The sequence below is a fragment of the Arachis ipaensis genome, chromosome B5 (genome assembly GCF_059453495.1).
Source record: "Arachis ipaensis isolate K30076 ecotype BB chromosome B5, ASM5945349v1, whole genome shotgun sequence".
In the NCBI taxonomy this organism is placed as follows: domain Eukaryota; kingdom Viridiplantae; phylum Streptophyta; class Magnoliopsida; order Fabales; family Fabaceae; genus Arachis; species Arachis ipaensis.
Window position 1 is genome coordinate 136,086,386 of NC_142440.1, and position 15,127 is coordinate 136,101,512.

Genomic DNA, 15,127 nt, shown 5'->3' on the forward strand with positions numbered 1-15,127 from the left:
CTCGGTCCCGTCGCCATCCTCAGACTCGGCGTCTCCATCCTCACTAAAATCCTTCCATTTGCTGCGGTATTTTCAGGCTTTGGCGACCCGATCCTATGGCTCGTCTGCCTCGCCTTCTTCTTCGCCAAGGGTTCATCAAGCCCGGCTTCGGGAACCGCATCGCGTACGAGTTCGTCTCACTCTTCGGAAGCTCCTCACTTGGGTTAGGGTACAGTTTGGTCTTCAGCGAAGCGCTTCTCGTGCTAACCAAAACACACAAGAATTATATGATTCAAATAGTTCTTACAAAATTTAATAAAAGAATAAAATAATCAATAGAAAAAAATAATACTCAAACATTTTTATCTTTTTTTTAATTATTTATATTTTGAATAAAAACTAACTATCGTCATAAATATTGTGCATAAGTAAAAAATAAATAAATAACGAGATAATTTGAAATAGAAACGAGGTAGTAAGTAATGAAGAATAAACCTAGGACAGTAATAAATTATCAAATAAACTTATATAACTACACACTGCCCCAACAGTAATATAAACTCATTGTTTAGGGTTATTATTTAGAAGCCATTATGACTAATTACTAACTCATTTCTTGTAATTGACTAAAGTTTAAAGAACTTCACCAGTCAGTCCATTTGGGGTTAGGGAGCAGTTGTAAGAAATAAATTGCCTACAAATAGCGATAAAAGGGCCGAATTGGAACATTGTCAACACTAACTATAGGAAAATTTTTAAATATATATATCTATATATTAAATTGATCATAGGCTAAAAATCACTGGAAGAAGAATGCCTCAAATTCTTCCTTAACTATACAGTGTCAAGAATCCTATATATCTCAACTCATCTATTACAAGTTTATAACCCTACCACCACATGCATCCATAATATGTATACTTCACTACATGCAAAATCCATTTTACGAAGATATAAATAAATCTATCACCCCAAATAATTATGCATACTTTATATATTTCCCTGAATACAAAAGTGAAATGGCATACCCTTCTAAGTTCTAATCATCCTCCCAAGGAAATTACTAGTTAACCAAATGAGTTTAACTCCTTAAAACATCCCGAAAAAAACAAAAAACAAAATTTCAAATTGATAATAAAACACTAGGAGGAAGATGTTAAAATGATAATAAAGTTACGCAGATATCCAAACAGGGCTAGAGATCTTGCCAATCCACGACATGATAAGAGTCAACAAATTACTGCCATTTCAAGCTCAAATTCCAAAGTAGAAAGGTCTAGCATATGTAGGGTTGCCAACAACATATGTTTCAGAAAACAACAACAATATAATCAAAAGTACCACACAGCACTCACAATGTCTCAACAACTTCGGAACAAAACCAACAAACAAATAAAACATAGAGAAGGGGTCCTCCACATGACTTGAAATAATAATAGTCCTTGCCTTAAAATGTTACTCAGCAATAGAACATGACCCTCTTGACATTGTCCTTGAGGGATGGCAGGGGCCTCACAGCAGCGCTGGCACCAGGTGCACGCGTACTGCGTCCTGCACCCATACCGCGACCTGCAGCAGCACCACTTGTCATGGAGCCACTGTCGGATGTCTCGGGCTCCATGTAAAAACGGGCTCGGAATGCAGCCAAGTGCGCATAATATGCAGGAGGCACTGAAATTGCACCACACAAAAAACAAACACCAACTTGTTAGACACATGCAATACATTGATACAACATGAACATACACAAATCCCCCAAACTCAACATTTGCATTAAGAGAAGACTCACCAATTGAAACAGAACGGGTGCATCTGGCATAGCTGCAGAAATTACATTAAAGAACATCACACATCAAGTGTCAGGTAAAGATGGTACTAGAAGTCAAAAGGTGTGGCAAACACAACTTAAAAAAAAACAGATGGAAATTCCACTGTGTTTTTTACTACTTACGTGTAGCACAGGTTGTTTGTAAGCATCTGAAGAGCATCAGCTGTGAAATTGTTTTCATCCCACAGAACGTGATAATGAGCTGGACGACTAGTGCCCTGATAACATTTTCCAACATAAAAACCCAATTAAACATTTTTTAACACAAGGATCACACTTTAAACGTCAAATTGTGTATACACTAAAACAGTGATAAGCTATAAATCCACCTGAATTCCAGCATGACTACAGAGATAAAAGTCAAATTCAGTTGGGTGGCAGATTTTGGAGTCCACAACAGTACCTGCAAAAAATTTCAGTTTCCAGGTTATGTTTTTTTCATTTTGGCATCAAACTTATTATTTATTAAGGACAATTTATCAAAATTTTAGTAAATACCGGGCAGTATATTCCCACTCCGATCAATAGAGTTTCGATCATGATGGTTGCTGGCAAAAAGCCTAGTGTGATGGCGCTTTTGAACTACCACAAAGGTCACAGGAGGCTGATAATTGGGCTCGAGAGATGCACAGGCCTGGCAGGAACATTTAGACTGAAGAAAGTTACAAACAGCATCTAAAATTTCAGATACGTCAAACAATTTGGCAAAACTTTATACCTTTCTAATAGCATCAAGCTCAAACAATAGGACTTGATAAAATTGACCCTCACTCACACCATCCCTGCAAATAATAAACTTTAGAAGTGCCAGGTTCCATAAATATAAAAATCTGATCACAGGGTTGAAAACATCAAACTACCTGTAAAATATGATGCGCTGTGGCTTCTGCCCAGTTGCTCTCCGGAAAGATATAAGTAGTTCCCTGCCAAAAAGAATAAGAAATCACAACTAGTTAATCTTTCAAACCTACAAGAGCATGGAATCTATACATATGTGCTTTAACAAGCTAACATCACAAAATGGAGGGAAAGAGAGGATACTTAATCATTCCACCCGTGACCTGTCCTCTATTAGGATCTTGCCATTGCTTGAAGAGATCCTGAATGAGTTCCTGTCGATGTGCTTGTGCACAAACCAAACCAGCATACTTTGTAATCTCAGGCCAATCTTGGGAAGCCACAACCTACACAGCATACAAGATAATACTCAAGTGATCAAGGCAAAAATAATACCTTAAAAAATATATTTAAATAGAACAGGTTGGAATTTTAGACAAATTCAAGAACATACAGCTGCAATAGATGGGCTTGAATCCTCTCCAGGGTGTGGGTGAGTAACATCAGCTCCAAAAATTATTGTAGGCCTGTCGCTGACAAGGGGAATACGCCGTGAAAGGGCGTCAACAAGCACAGTGTTCCTTCCACCAACCTTAACATTAATTTTCAAAGCAACATTTGCAAGATACTGCTTGCTCATTTTGTATACATGCTTTGTTAAACAACATTGGGAAACAAGCCCAAGATCAGTCTCACATATTCGTTTCAGGTCACCTGCATCACCGAAAAAAACAGTTTGATATGAACGGTAGTATTACAAGTATAAAAAGGAAGGACACATGGTTTAGTCATCCAATCATTACCATAAAGAGAACCATTATTGTCAGGCAGGATAACAATAAGCAAATCAAGATCCTTTCCAGGCAGCTTGTTCTTGGCATCATAATACCGAGTTTTCAGAACCTTCTCAACTTGGTCAGGACGAGCACTAACTGGGGGAACTACTGGATCCAGATTGAATGCCTGATCATATTCAACAAAAGGATTACTTATGGCAAAAAAACTACAAACAAAATCATATTTTCAGAAGGATTTACAAAGGGAATCTATACCATGCCAGATACTTGACACATCTGAGCGAGCTCATAACAAAAGGTGCGGGCAACACTATCTTGAACATTTCTGGAAAAGTTAATGCAGAACCAATGGTTGACTGTTCCTCCATTAACCATTTTCTGAAATAAAAGCCATAGCAAAAGGTTATTTGATGTTTCAATCAACAAGGACAGTATCAAAAACAGTGTAAAATTTTGATCACATCACTCTGATCTGATTTAATAGTATATTAAAATGCCAATATACGCATAAAAGAGGGAAGGGCATCTCAATTCTCAAGTTCACAAGCATGCCACCTATTCCAGCTCAACATATTTTAAGACTAATAACATCACTACTTTAAAAATAAGGTGATTAGCTCGGTCTAATTTTTTAAATTTTCACACAAAAATAGCTTGGCACACACTCAAGATGGATTTTAGATGGATTTTATCTTTATCTCTGATGCAAGGCCCAAGAGACAACCCTGGAATAAAAATACTTGCACCATCACCACAACCAAAGCAGAGAAGTAAAATAAAATATGCAGATAAAATATTGAAAACAATTGACAAATCAAAAGGCAATAAAGTATGAAAAAAGAATATTGATAACAATAACAAATCAAAAGCATGAAGTCAACAGTGAGGGAATCATTTTATGCAATATCTCTAACCTTATTCATCATATTCCACTGGCCAACCTGAGGTAGGCAGTCCTTTTCTCTACCTGTATCATGATATTTGAGCTGCAGAACAAAATGTCAATAAACATTTAAAAAGACCAGTTACACACACACACACACACACACACACACACATTTGCTCACTCACTCTCACTCACACACATTTGATATGGATAGAAAATATATATACAAAGCATAATGTACAGAAAAATACCCAGGGTGGAGGAAGGATGCGAGCTTCAACTTGAGCAAGCTTTTCACTGATCTTGATTCCAAACTCTTTAGCATAAGGGTCTTGATCATAGGCATTGTGATGTACTGTCTGAACAAAAAAAAAAACAATGAATTAGGAGGGAAGCAACATGAACATACAGATTAAGTACATAGAATATATTCAATCAATAGATTGGGGAGAGTATTCAGAATGACAACAAAAGCCCACACCTCTTATAAAAAAAAATCATGCTATTGAATGAAATGCATTACTACACACTACACATGTAGATAGAATTAGAATATGATACTATTATGCTAAGAAGACATTCTGCAGACCTGCATTATATCACGCTCCCTTTCAACAGGTCGTTGGCATGTGACTTTGAGCAAAGCAGTAATCTGCCTTTCATTCAACCTCTTTGAGTACCTCTGCCCTTCTACAATCTTGCAAACCTGCAACCAAAACAAACCTTCAGTAGGTACATTCACATGAAAATAAAAAGCTTACTACTCATTAACTCGTTTACCTCCATTGGCAGATAATTTGGCCTCTGTGTATTTCCCACTTGCAAACAAGGCCACTGAGTATGTTGAATGTGAAACCCGTAGGTCTCAGAGAAGTACTCAACGACAGACTTCATTGTTCCCCTCTCGTCTACAGGGAATCTAAAATTATTGACAAACCAAAAAGTGAGCAATAGACTTGACCCATTCCATTAAGAATAACTGTTAGGTAACTACTACTCACGTCAACTCTCTAGTAGCCTGGGAAGTCAGACCAGAGATGCGATATTTTCTTCTCATGTTTCCACGATGAGTTACTTCAACCTTGATACCACGGAGAGCTTTTTTGATCTGTCATTCAAAAATAGAAAGAAAAAAGTCAATTTCTCATTCTTTTAAATCAAGGGGGAAAAGCAGTCTCCCAAAATCCAAGCCACATAAATGAATAACAACCAAATGCAAATGCAAATGCAAATGAAAGCACGTATAGCTTGTGTCAACCAAAATCTACCTTCACACGATCAGCATCTGACAGTGGTCGGCTGGATACATCCCTATTCAGTAGCTGAGTTACAAACTCAATCACCGGCAATGGCTCAATAAATGCAGTGGAAGACATATCTGCACATCCAAAAGTTAGCATTTATGGAATCTAAGATAGAAAATGAAGTGGGTATGTATAGACAGCGTAATGTACCAATGTTCAGAGAAAGTCCCATCTGTGTGGGACGAATACTCTGATAGAAACCACGCCAGCTTTCTAACCCCTCACCCAAAGGCTGTCTTCTTCCAAGATCGGGTGAATAAAATGATCTTCCTACAGGACAATACCTACAATAACAAAACTCCATTTATACCCCAATAGTTTTGGGTAGAACAACGAAACCAAATAAAGGAAGAGAGCTATATCAAAGACCTGGTAGTAGGGAGTTCACGCAACACAATATCGAGGACCTGCAATGCTTCCTGAGGTGCATCAGTTTGTCTCCCTTGCAAAAAGAGCCCTAAATGGTGAAGGTCTGCCCGAGCAGCCAATTTTATCACAACTTTGAATTCCCTCTCCCTCCTGCAATGATAAGCAAACAAAACAATCAGATAAAGTATGAAAGTTTTTATTTGAATATTAAGTTGGAAACAAACATGAAACTAACCTTTGAGCTCCAGTTCCATCATCTTCATCAATTAACATGATCCTAAACTCCTTTGACACGAAAGGCAGTGGACCAGCTGTATAGAGGCTCTTTCGCCCATCATAAGCAGGAAGTCTCTTCCCCAAATGGGATTCTCGGTAAAGCCTCACCAACTCCTCCATAACAGCACGGTTAACGCCTCTTGATGTAACTTCTGGAGTGATTGTTACCTAAGAAAACTATACATTAATCAAAACTCTAGACCCGACGAGTCCTCATAGTCGTCGTCATTGTCCTCCTCCTCCGGAAGGTTTCGCTGCTGATCTCGATGCGATGATATGATGCTACTGTGGGTGCTGGTATATGGGCTGGTGTGAGTGTAGATGAGGATGTGTCGCCTCCAGCACCACTACCCCATGCACGCATCTGTTCGTAATAGATGTCCAGACAGATAACTTAGTGTGGACACAACCTTCGAACAGTGGTTGTGCAACAAACTCTAATAGATGATAAAATCTAACTGCATCCGGATTAGGCTTTTATTCGACACTTTCCGTAACTTGAACCCCAACTTCATCGAAGATAATCTCATTGTATCTCTCATAGTTACCCTCCCAATTCACATCTTTCATAGTTGCTTTTCTAACCAAGTTACCCTTCCTTGATCGACCTTCAGCCCAATTCACTACAACAATTCCGGAAGATATCAGCGGTTATGGGGGCATATTGCGACGGTTAAACCAAACGCTGGAAGATAGGCCGCGGGTAAACGGTTAGCGACGGTTTTAGCTAAACCCCGCTAAATAGCAAATAAACGAAAATAGCATTTATTTTGCGGCGATTCTAAACCGCCACCAAATTTTAGTATTTTCATTCATAGTTATTAGAATCGGACCGGACCGTCCGGTGGTCCAACCGACTCAATCGTTAAACCCGCGCTTTCACCAATAGACCCACAACGTGTGGATCACTGTAGAATATCAACTATGTAAAGCCTTCCACAAACGAAGAAGGTAGGGCTCGAACTTGAAACCTGGAAGAAGGAAAAGGTTTAACAATAATGTCATGTTACCACCAAGCGAAATGTCTCTTCGATGTATATAGCGCTAATAATTATATATATCATATGAACACATTTGATTGCCACACAATTTTTTGTTGTATACTTTATATCTAATCATAGTTGTTATAGGCACCTTATATATTGGGTAAAATGCACAATTAAATCAAATGGAGGACCAAATTACACAATTCTACCAAATTGAAAAACATTACCAAGATCTCCCAAAAGCACATTCTTATGTAATTCGAATCAGTCTCAAATTAGACAAACCAACACTAATTCAAATTAGTCCTATTCGAATTAGTAGTAATGCTTGTAATTCGAATTTGTCCAATTTAAATTATACTTGCATGTAGTCTTAGGGTAGTTCGAATCAGGATGATTCGAATTATGCATGCTAGGACGTCCCTAGTAATTCGAATGGATCAGCTTCGAATTAATTTTTTACCATAGTAGAAATTTTTTACCATAGTAAATCGAATTAATTTACATATATTTATATATGATCCAAGTGTATATAAAGAGTACAATAAAGAGTACATTTAATAATATTCATAATGAATTCAATAAAGAGTACATTCAATCATAAATAAAAAAATAATTATAAATTATTAAAATCAAATATTTTCTAAAAATATTTATTAAGATTTAGAATTTAGTCTTTAATATTTAAAATTAGTGAAATATTTGCAAAAAATATTATATTTTGTTGGCCAGTTAGCACTATTGAATCTATTAACCACGATAATATGAAGATCATTGATTGGTTTTCATATAAAAATATTTTTATTCTATTTAATATTTGATTCTGCTAAAATATTAATTAATTTTGAATTTAGTTATTATGAATTCTTATATCTAAGAATATAAGTTAAGATTGTTATTTAAAAAAATTTTAAATTTTTTATTTTAATAAATGCTCAACAAATCATTAAAATAAAAAAATTATAATTTAAAATTATAATTTTGGTAAAATTATAAAGTTTTGAATTTTTAATGACTTGTAAAAAATATTTTTAATTATTATTTTTAATATTTTATAGAAAATATTTATAATTATTATTTTTAGAAAATATTTGATTTTTAATTAGTTCAGAGTATGATTTTATTTTCTTTTTTTACATCCATGTTTGAATATAAATTTAAGTGCCAATAAAGTAAACAAGAAAATCTTATTGGTAAATTTGTTCACATGAGTTAACATATATAGCTTATTTAACTTGTGAATTTTTTTTACGTAAAACGAATGTAGAAAAAGTGTTACGAGTTTAAGTAACAATGATTTAAACATATGTAGCTTAAGATAGCAGTGTTTACTTAATTAGATTATACCCAGATGGTTATTACTAAAGAAAACATTGCAATATGTGGTAATACGCATTTTGCGGCGGTTTAAACAAAACTGCCGCAAAATGTAAAACAATAATTTACCTTACGGTACATATAGCGGCAGTTCGAGAAAAACTGCCGCTAAATGTAGTCCTGATTGCAGCTCCAACCAATAACCGCCACTATATGTGCCGCAGATTGCCGTTTTGCGGCGATTTTATAAAACCCGCAAAATTTTCACCGTTATCTGCTGAAATTGTTGTAGTGATTGGCAATAAGTGCAGACTAATTGATTTCTTTCCCATCAACTTCTCCGTATTCAGTCCACACCTATATATTAAAATAAAGAAGCATTCAAGCCAACATAAAATCCTAACCCTTCTAGTGCACATCTCCTTATCACCCCGCAATTTTTTAACAAACAAGGATTTCGAAAAGGTGCCATTAAGCAATCTTCTCCCACTTCTATCCTAAAATTTTATCCTAGAAAAAGTAAGTACAGTATAAAATTTAAACAATTTAAGATATCTAGAGACGGAAAATTAACCTCGATTATGCACGAATAACTCACGTATATAACCAGCACGAACAACCCACGATAACTTCACACAAAGATAAAAAAAAAAAAAAAAAAAAATCCTAAAACAGAGACAAAATTAAAATTTAATATTCAAAATTAATAAAATTTCTGAAAATAAACTGTAAATCAATAAATCCACATAATTAACTACTTAAAGTTAACCAAAAATCCTAATTAACTTAACTTCAACCGTAGACTAACTTCAACCTTATTTAATAAAAATTTAATAAAAAATAAAAAACTAATTTATCTACATAATTTCCTTAGTTGACAAATTTAGAGTGCCTAATCCTATTTAATTTTTAATTAGACTAAAATAATATAACAAATTCAATGTAACTCTAATCACACATTTAACAAAAAATTGAATAAAAATTTAATAAAAATTTTAATAAAACTCTAAATTAATAAAAAATAAAAAAATTAATTTAGCTACATAATTATCTTAATTGACAAATTTAGAGTGTCTAATCCTATTTAATTTCTAATTAAATTTAAATAATATAACAAGCAACACAATGTAACCTTAATCACGCATCTAATAAAAAATTTAATAAAAATTGTAATAAAACTCTAAATTAATAAAAAATTTCTTTAAAGAAAACTGATTTATTAACTTAATTTAAAATTTACCTAGTCTAACTTTACTTTTAAATCCTAACCACACTTGGCATGAAAAAAATTAAATAAAATTATAATAATACCTTAAGTTAGAAAAAAAATCTGCAAAAATTAAGATTAAATGAAAATTTATCTATGGTGATGGCAGCACAGTAATGGCGTGGAGTGGTGGCAAAATCTATTTTAGTAAAAAAATTATATAATATTTTTTTTTTTTGCGAAAATCAAACAAATTAAAATGAAGACAATACTTATTACCTCTGGTGCGGTGGACCTTGGCGGTGACAATAGCGGCACAATATGGACTCCCAACGACGATGACACAGTGATGGCAGTGGGTAGAGATGCGGGAGACACAGTTCTGTGTGACTCCCCCAGTAGCGGCGACCACCAAATGCAGTGCTGCGACAATGGAGTGTACAACTTGCATCTGACATCGACGGAGGTGGGTTTCAGAGGAGAGGGAGAGAGAAGAGAGAGACCGGATTTGCAGAATGGGGGAAAGGGGCTCGCATTTCAAATTTAATCCAAATTTACTGTCGGATTACCAGCGAAAAAATTCGAGGGTAATGACCTACCAGCAATCAAAATGATGCGTTTCATTTTTTGGAGTTATCGTCGGATTTTTCTGCCTGTAATTCCGATGGTGATGTTGGCACCAATAAATTAGTCATTCGCACCAAAACTTATCAGCAGATTTTGGAGCAGGTTACAAAATTCAACGATAACATTTTGGCTAGACAAAATATTCACTAACTTTCATGCAAAATTCAATAGTAAATCCAAGGATAATAAGTGAATTTCTTGTAATGAGTTAGAATTTTTCAAATAATAATATAAAAATTCTTGTAAAGATGTTGATGTTATTGATGTTCTATTTATTGGAAATAGATGTTAGTATATGAACGAATTAAAATAAACAACCACATGAAGTAAATACAAAAAATTAACCAATATATAAAAAGCAGTGTAATTAGGTATTTTTTAAAAATGATTCATTATTCATCTTTTAGAAAAAAGAAACTAAAAAATAAGTAATTTTTTATAAAAAAAGTAACTTTCTATAAAAATGATATTTAAATTAATTAAATAATATTATTTAAATAAAAAACTGACTAAAACCTAAAAATTTAAAGGACAAGTAATATTTTTCATATAAAAATACATATTCATTGTTTAAGGAAGAATTTAATTGTATTATTATCAAAATTTTGATTATTCTATCATAAAAATTTAATTATTTTATTATAAAATATTTAATTATGTTGGTAGTTAATTATTTCATTTAAAAAGTATTTGAAATAATATTATTTATTTTTATTGTAATTTGTATAATAAAATATAATTATTATTCAAACATAAAAGAATATTTAAATATATTTTTTTTTCACTATAAAAAGAAGCTCTTGATAAAAGTTTCCTGTGCTGAAAAGAAGTGTGGATAAATGACGATTGATGGGGGGATGGTGATGACGCTGACAATTAAGACTAACGGTTGCGAAATCCCAAATGGGATGTTTGTGTTCGTTTGACTCCTTTGACCAGACGGGTGCAAACAAAAATAACAGCTATAATAGAAAATTTGATAAGAATTTTACTAGAAAGATAATAAAAAATTTTGATAATGTGTACAATGAGTTAGTTATTTAGTTTAACAGAGATAAATAATAAATTTTTTTATAAATTATTCTAAATTCAAAAATTTTTATTTAGTTATTTTACATCAAATTTTAATTTTTTAATTTTAAATTTTAAATTTTAAAAAATCTAATTAATTATTTTAAAAAAAATAACCATCCCAAAATCCTAATTTTCCAAAATATTTCACTCTAATACCCTCTTCTTTTTCAACCGGCGCCCACTCCTACCTTCCTCAATAATCATTCCACTTCACATTTGCTACTTGACTTGTCAAGCCACTTACCCTTAGTAAAAATAATCATCCACTTAAGAATAAAAATAATTATTCACATAGCTAATGAATTGAACATACAACATATTTTAATTGTATATAACTAAACCCAATCCAGTCAAAATAATCATCTACATAAAAATTAAAATAGCCATCCGCATACCTATTAAAATGACCATCCTAAATTGACCATTAAATACATTAAAATATCTCATTTACATTAAGAATAAACATCTCATTTATTACATGAAAAATAAACATCTACATATCTCGTTGCCAACAATGTTGCAGCGGCAACAATGGCGCTCCTTCTTCTCATCACCACCATATCCTCATCATCGCAAGACCCACGTCATAATCAGATACCACTTGACTCAGCTCTTTATCCAACTACTCAGCCCACTGCATGGCTTTCCCCTTCTGGCCTCTTTGCATTTGGCTTCTGCCAGCAGCAGGCCAATGATAATGGCAGAAGGTGCAGCAGCAACATTACCACATGCATCTCGTCGCCGCCATCATGCCTGTCGTCGTTTCATACCGATGATGCGTCTGGCTGAAGGTGCAGAAAATTCTGCTGCCGGACGTTGTTCAGCCACGTCGAAGCTGGTCCTCCATCGCCGGCAATAGAGAGAGTTAGCATCTCGGTCCCGTCGCCATCCTCAGACTCGGCGTCTCCATCCTCACTAAAATCCTTCCATTTGCTGCGGTATTTTCAGGCTTTGGCGACCCGATCCTATGGCTCGTCTGCCTCGCCTTCTTCTTCGCCAAGGGTTCATCAAGCCCGGCTTCGGGAACCGCATCGCGTACGAGTTCGTCTCACTCTTCGGAAGCTCCTCACTTGGGTTAGGGTACAGTTTGGTCTTCAGCGAAGCGCTTCTCGTGCTAACGATTCTGTCAGTTTCAGCGGCACCGATGAGAGAGAATGGAGAGGAAGAGAGGGAGAGGGAGAGAGAGACCAATTAGAGGTGTTCGTAACTATTTGAAATCTTTATTTGCTTTGTATTTAAAATTAAAAATAATTTTGTAATTAATTAATTTAATTATTATTTAATGTTAATTTCAAAAATACTTTTATTGTACACTAATTACATTGGCTCGTCATACTTTCTTATTTTATAAAAAATAAAATAGCCCAGAATTTTTTTTTAAAAAGAATTATATAAACAATGTTATTATCAATTTTAAAAATGAAAAATAATTTTTATTTATTTATTTATATTTTTTTGTTGTTGTATTTATTTAGATTTTGGTCCAGGAGACTAAATTGGCAGAGAAAGCTAAAAAAAAATACAGCGAACTAAAATAATAATAGACACATGATAACCAAAGACAAAAAAAAATTATGAAATTTACTTATATATTTGCTAGAAATCAGTTCTTATTAATCAATATTTATATATTTTAAAATATGAATATACATTAAAAAATATATAAAAATATTATATATTTATAAACATATAATACTGAATTTAATAACTCATTTTTACTATCTACAATTCTACATAATTTATTCTTTTATATTTATCATTAAAATATGATTGTTTTTTATAAACAGTAATATCCAATGGTTGGCTCACAAATTTATATTATCAATGTATAAAATTATAAATTTAATTTTGATGTATTATCAGTATAAAATAATTTTATACGTGTATTTAATTACGTAATATCACATCACTAAAAATAACTATTTTTTTTATATTAACCACGTGAATAATCATAAAAAAAAAGCATGTAATTGCACAACTATATAAAATATTTTATATTATCAATGTATTAAAATTAAACTAAAAAATTATTCATGACGTGAAATTATTTTAACTTCAAATTGTTTTAACGATGTCTATAGTGTCACATAATTTTCAACTATGCTTTTATTGTTTAAGAATTCATAAAGTATTTAATATCATATAAGAATTTTTATTACAATATCATTTTAAGGGCTAGATTGATGTGATTTTATTGGGTTTAAGATTGGGTACGAATTTTAAAAATAGACTCGATTATTATTTAGGGTTGGGTCTGGGTCAAGACGAATCCAGCTTCACCCGGCCTATGTGCACTCTAAAGAAACTAAAAAAGGTATATATATTTTAAATTAATTCTAATATTATGTTATATTAATTATAAGCTTATTATTTTATTTTTAATCACACTTATTGAATTAAAAAATAGATCAAAGAAGTATGAAATTAGAATTTATAAGAAAATTCAAATTCAAATATGGATATCAACTTCTCGGTAACAAGTTTCTTTTTTATAAATAAGTGCATGATAAATAAGTTTCTTTATAAATAAGTTTTTTTATAAATTATTGTTAAAACTTTAAAGCTCCGATTTTTATCCGGTTTGGATCCGGTATAATTGTAGACCGAAAATGTTTAGGTTTCATTGGATTTAAAATCGGATTATGGTCTAAAAAATAGATCCAGTATATATTTAGGATTGAATCTAGCTAGATTAGGACAAATTCGATTTTACCCGATTCATGTAGACCCCTAGTAATAATCATTCAATTTCTCTATGTTTTTCACCTCTTTTTATTTTTGTAATTAAGGTTATTATGGTCTCAATTCTTTTTTTTCCCCATGTCCTCTTTTTATTTTTGTAATTAAGGTTATTATGGTCTCAATTCTTTTTTTTCCCCATGTATGGGTTTTTTTTTTGTTTCTGCAAAGAATGTGTGGTTTGTTTGAGTGTATTTGATTTATTCTTTTTTGATATTATTTGAATTGAACTTTTTTGAGTTAATTGATGCTTAATTAGGTATTTCTTTATAAAAAAATAATTTTTTGATAAAATAAAATATTCTTTGTTCTCTAATTCTTATATTATGTATTTTAGAATAATTTGTATACATAATTATGTCTATAAGAGATAAAAAAAATAAAAAAATAATTTAAGGGTATATTTGTATTTTTTTCAAAAAAATTGGTCATTCTCTCTAAATATTTTATAAGTTCCTTCTTAATAATTTTAGTACTAAAGGTCTTTTTTAATAATTAAACATCCCTAACGATTTTTTAGAATAATTTTCTCTTTCTCAATCAAGCTTTATATGTTTGACAAAACTTATATTCAAATCCTTATATGGAAGTCAAACAGCTATTTTTTTTTTTTTTTTGTAAAATTTTGTTGAAGTAATGAAGTAGTTGGATAATTAGCTATAAATTAACCAAATTGTGGTGTTTGTTGAGTTGGTTATATCTTAGTTGATAAGATTAATTATTTGATTAGGGATTTTGCTTAGTCAACAAGTTCGTTAAACTAGTTAGTAAGTGTGAAAAGATATTTATCTGATAGATTAGAACGGTAGCAATATAATGTATAAATAGTGAAGCATTAGTTTATCATTCATTGAATCATATCAACTGGAGAATTTGAGACCGAGAGTAGTGCCACCCTGCA

At 32.5% G+C, this 15,127-nt stretch overlaps 1 protein-coding gene across 1 annotated transcript; it reads right to left on the bottom strand.

Annotated features, from left to right (window-relative positions):
- Positions 1–1,199: 1,199 nt before the first annotated feature.
- On the bottom strand, positions 1,200–6,465 carry LOC148565890 (protein argonaute 1). The gene is made up of 20 exons (XM_088486144.1): positions 6,236–6,465; positions 6,001–6,150; positions 5,782–5,915; positions 5,596–5,705; positions 5,329–5,435; positions 5,108–5,246; positions 4,917–5,033; positions 4,579–4,686; positions 4,356–4,427; positions 3,697–3,819; positions 3,448–3,607; positions 3,099–3,358; positions 2,849–2,991; positions 2,668–2,730; positions 2,526–2,589; positions 2,306–2,441; positions 2,137–2,210; positions 1,931–2,025; positions 1,769–1,800; positions 1,200–1,650 (listed from the first exon to the last, which is right to left on the bottom strand). Exons 1-20 carry the CDS (start codon positions 6,394–6,396, stop codon positions 1,439–1,441), a joined length of 2,460 nt encoding a protein of 819 aa, XP_088342270.1. The 5' UTR covers positions 6,397–6,465; the 3' UTR covers positions 1,200–1,438.
- Between the last annotated feature and the right edge of the window lie 8,662 nt (positions 6,466–15,127).

Coding starts and splice junctions, on each gene's coding strand:
- LOC148565890 (XM_088486144.1), bottom strand. CDS start 6,396: ATGGAGGAGTTGGTGAGGCTTTACCGAGAATCCCATTTGGGGAAGAGA. Junction 4,687..4,916: donor GGGAGCGTGATATAATGCAG/GTCTGCAGAATG, acceptor TTTTTTGTTCAG/ACAGTACATCACAATGCCTA. Junction 2,442..2,525: donor AGCTTGATGCTATTAGAAAG/GTATAAAGTTTT, acceptor TGTTCCTGCCAG/GCCTGTGCATCTCTCGAGCC.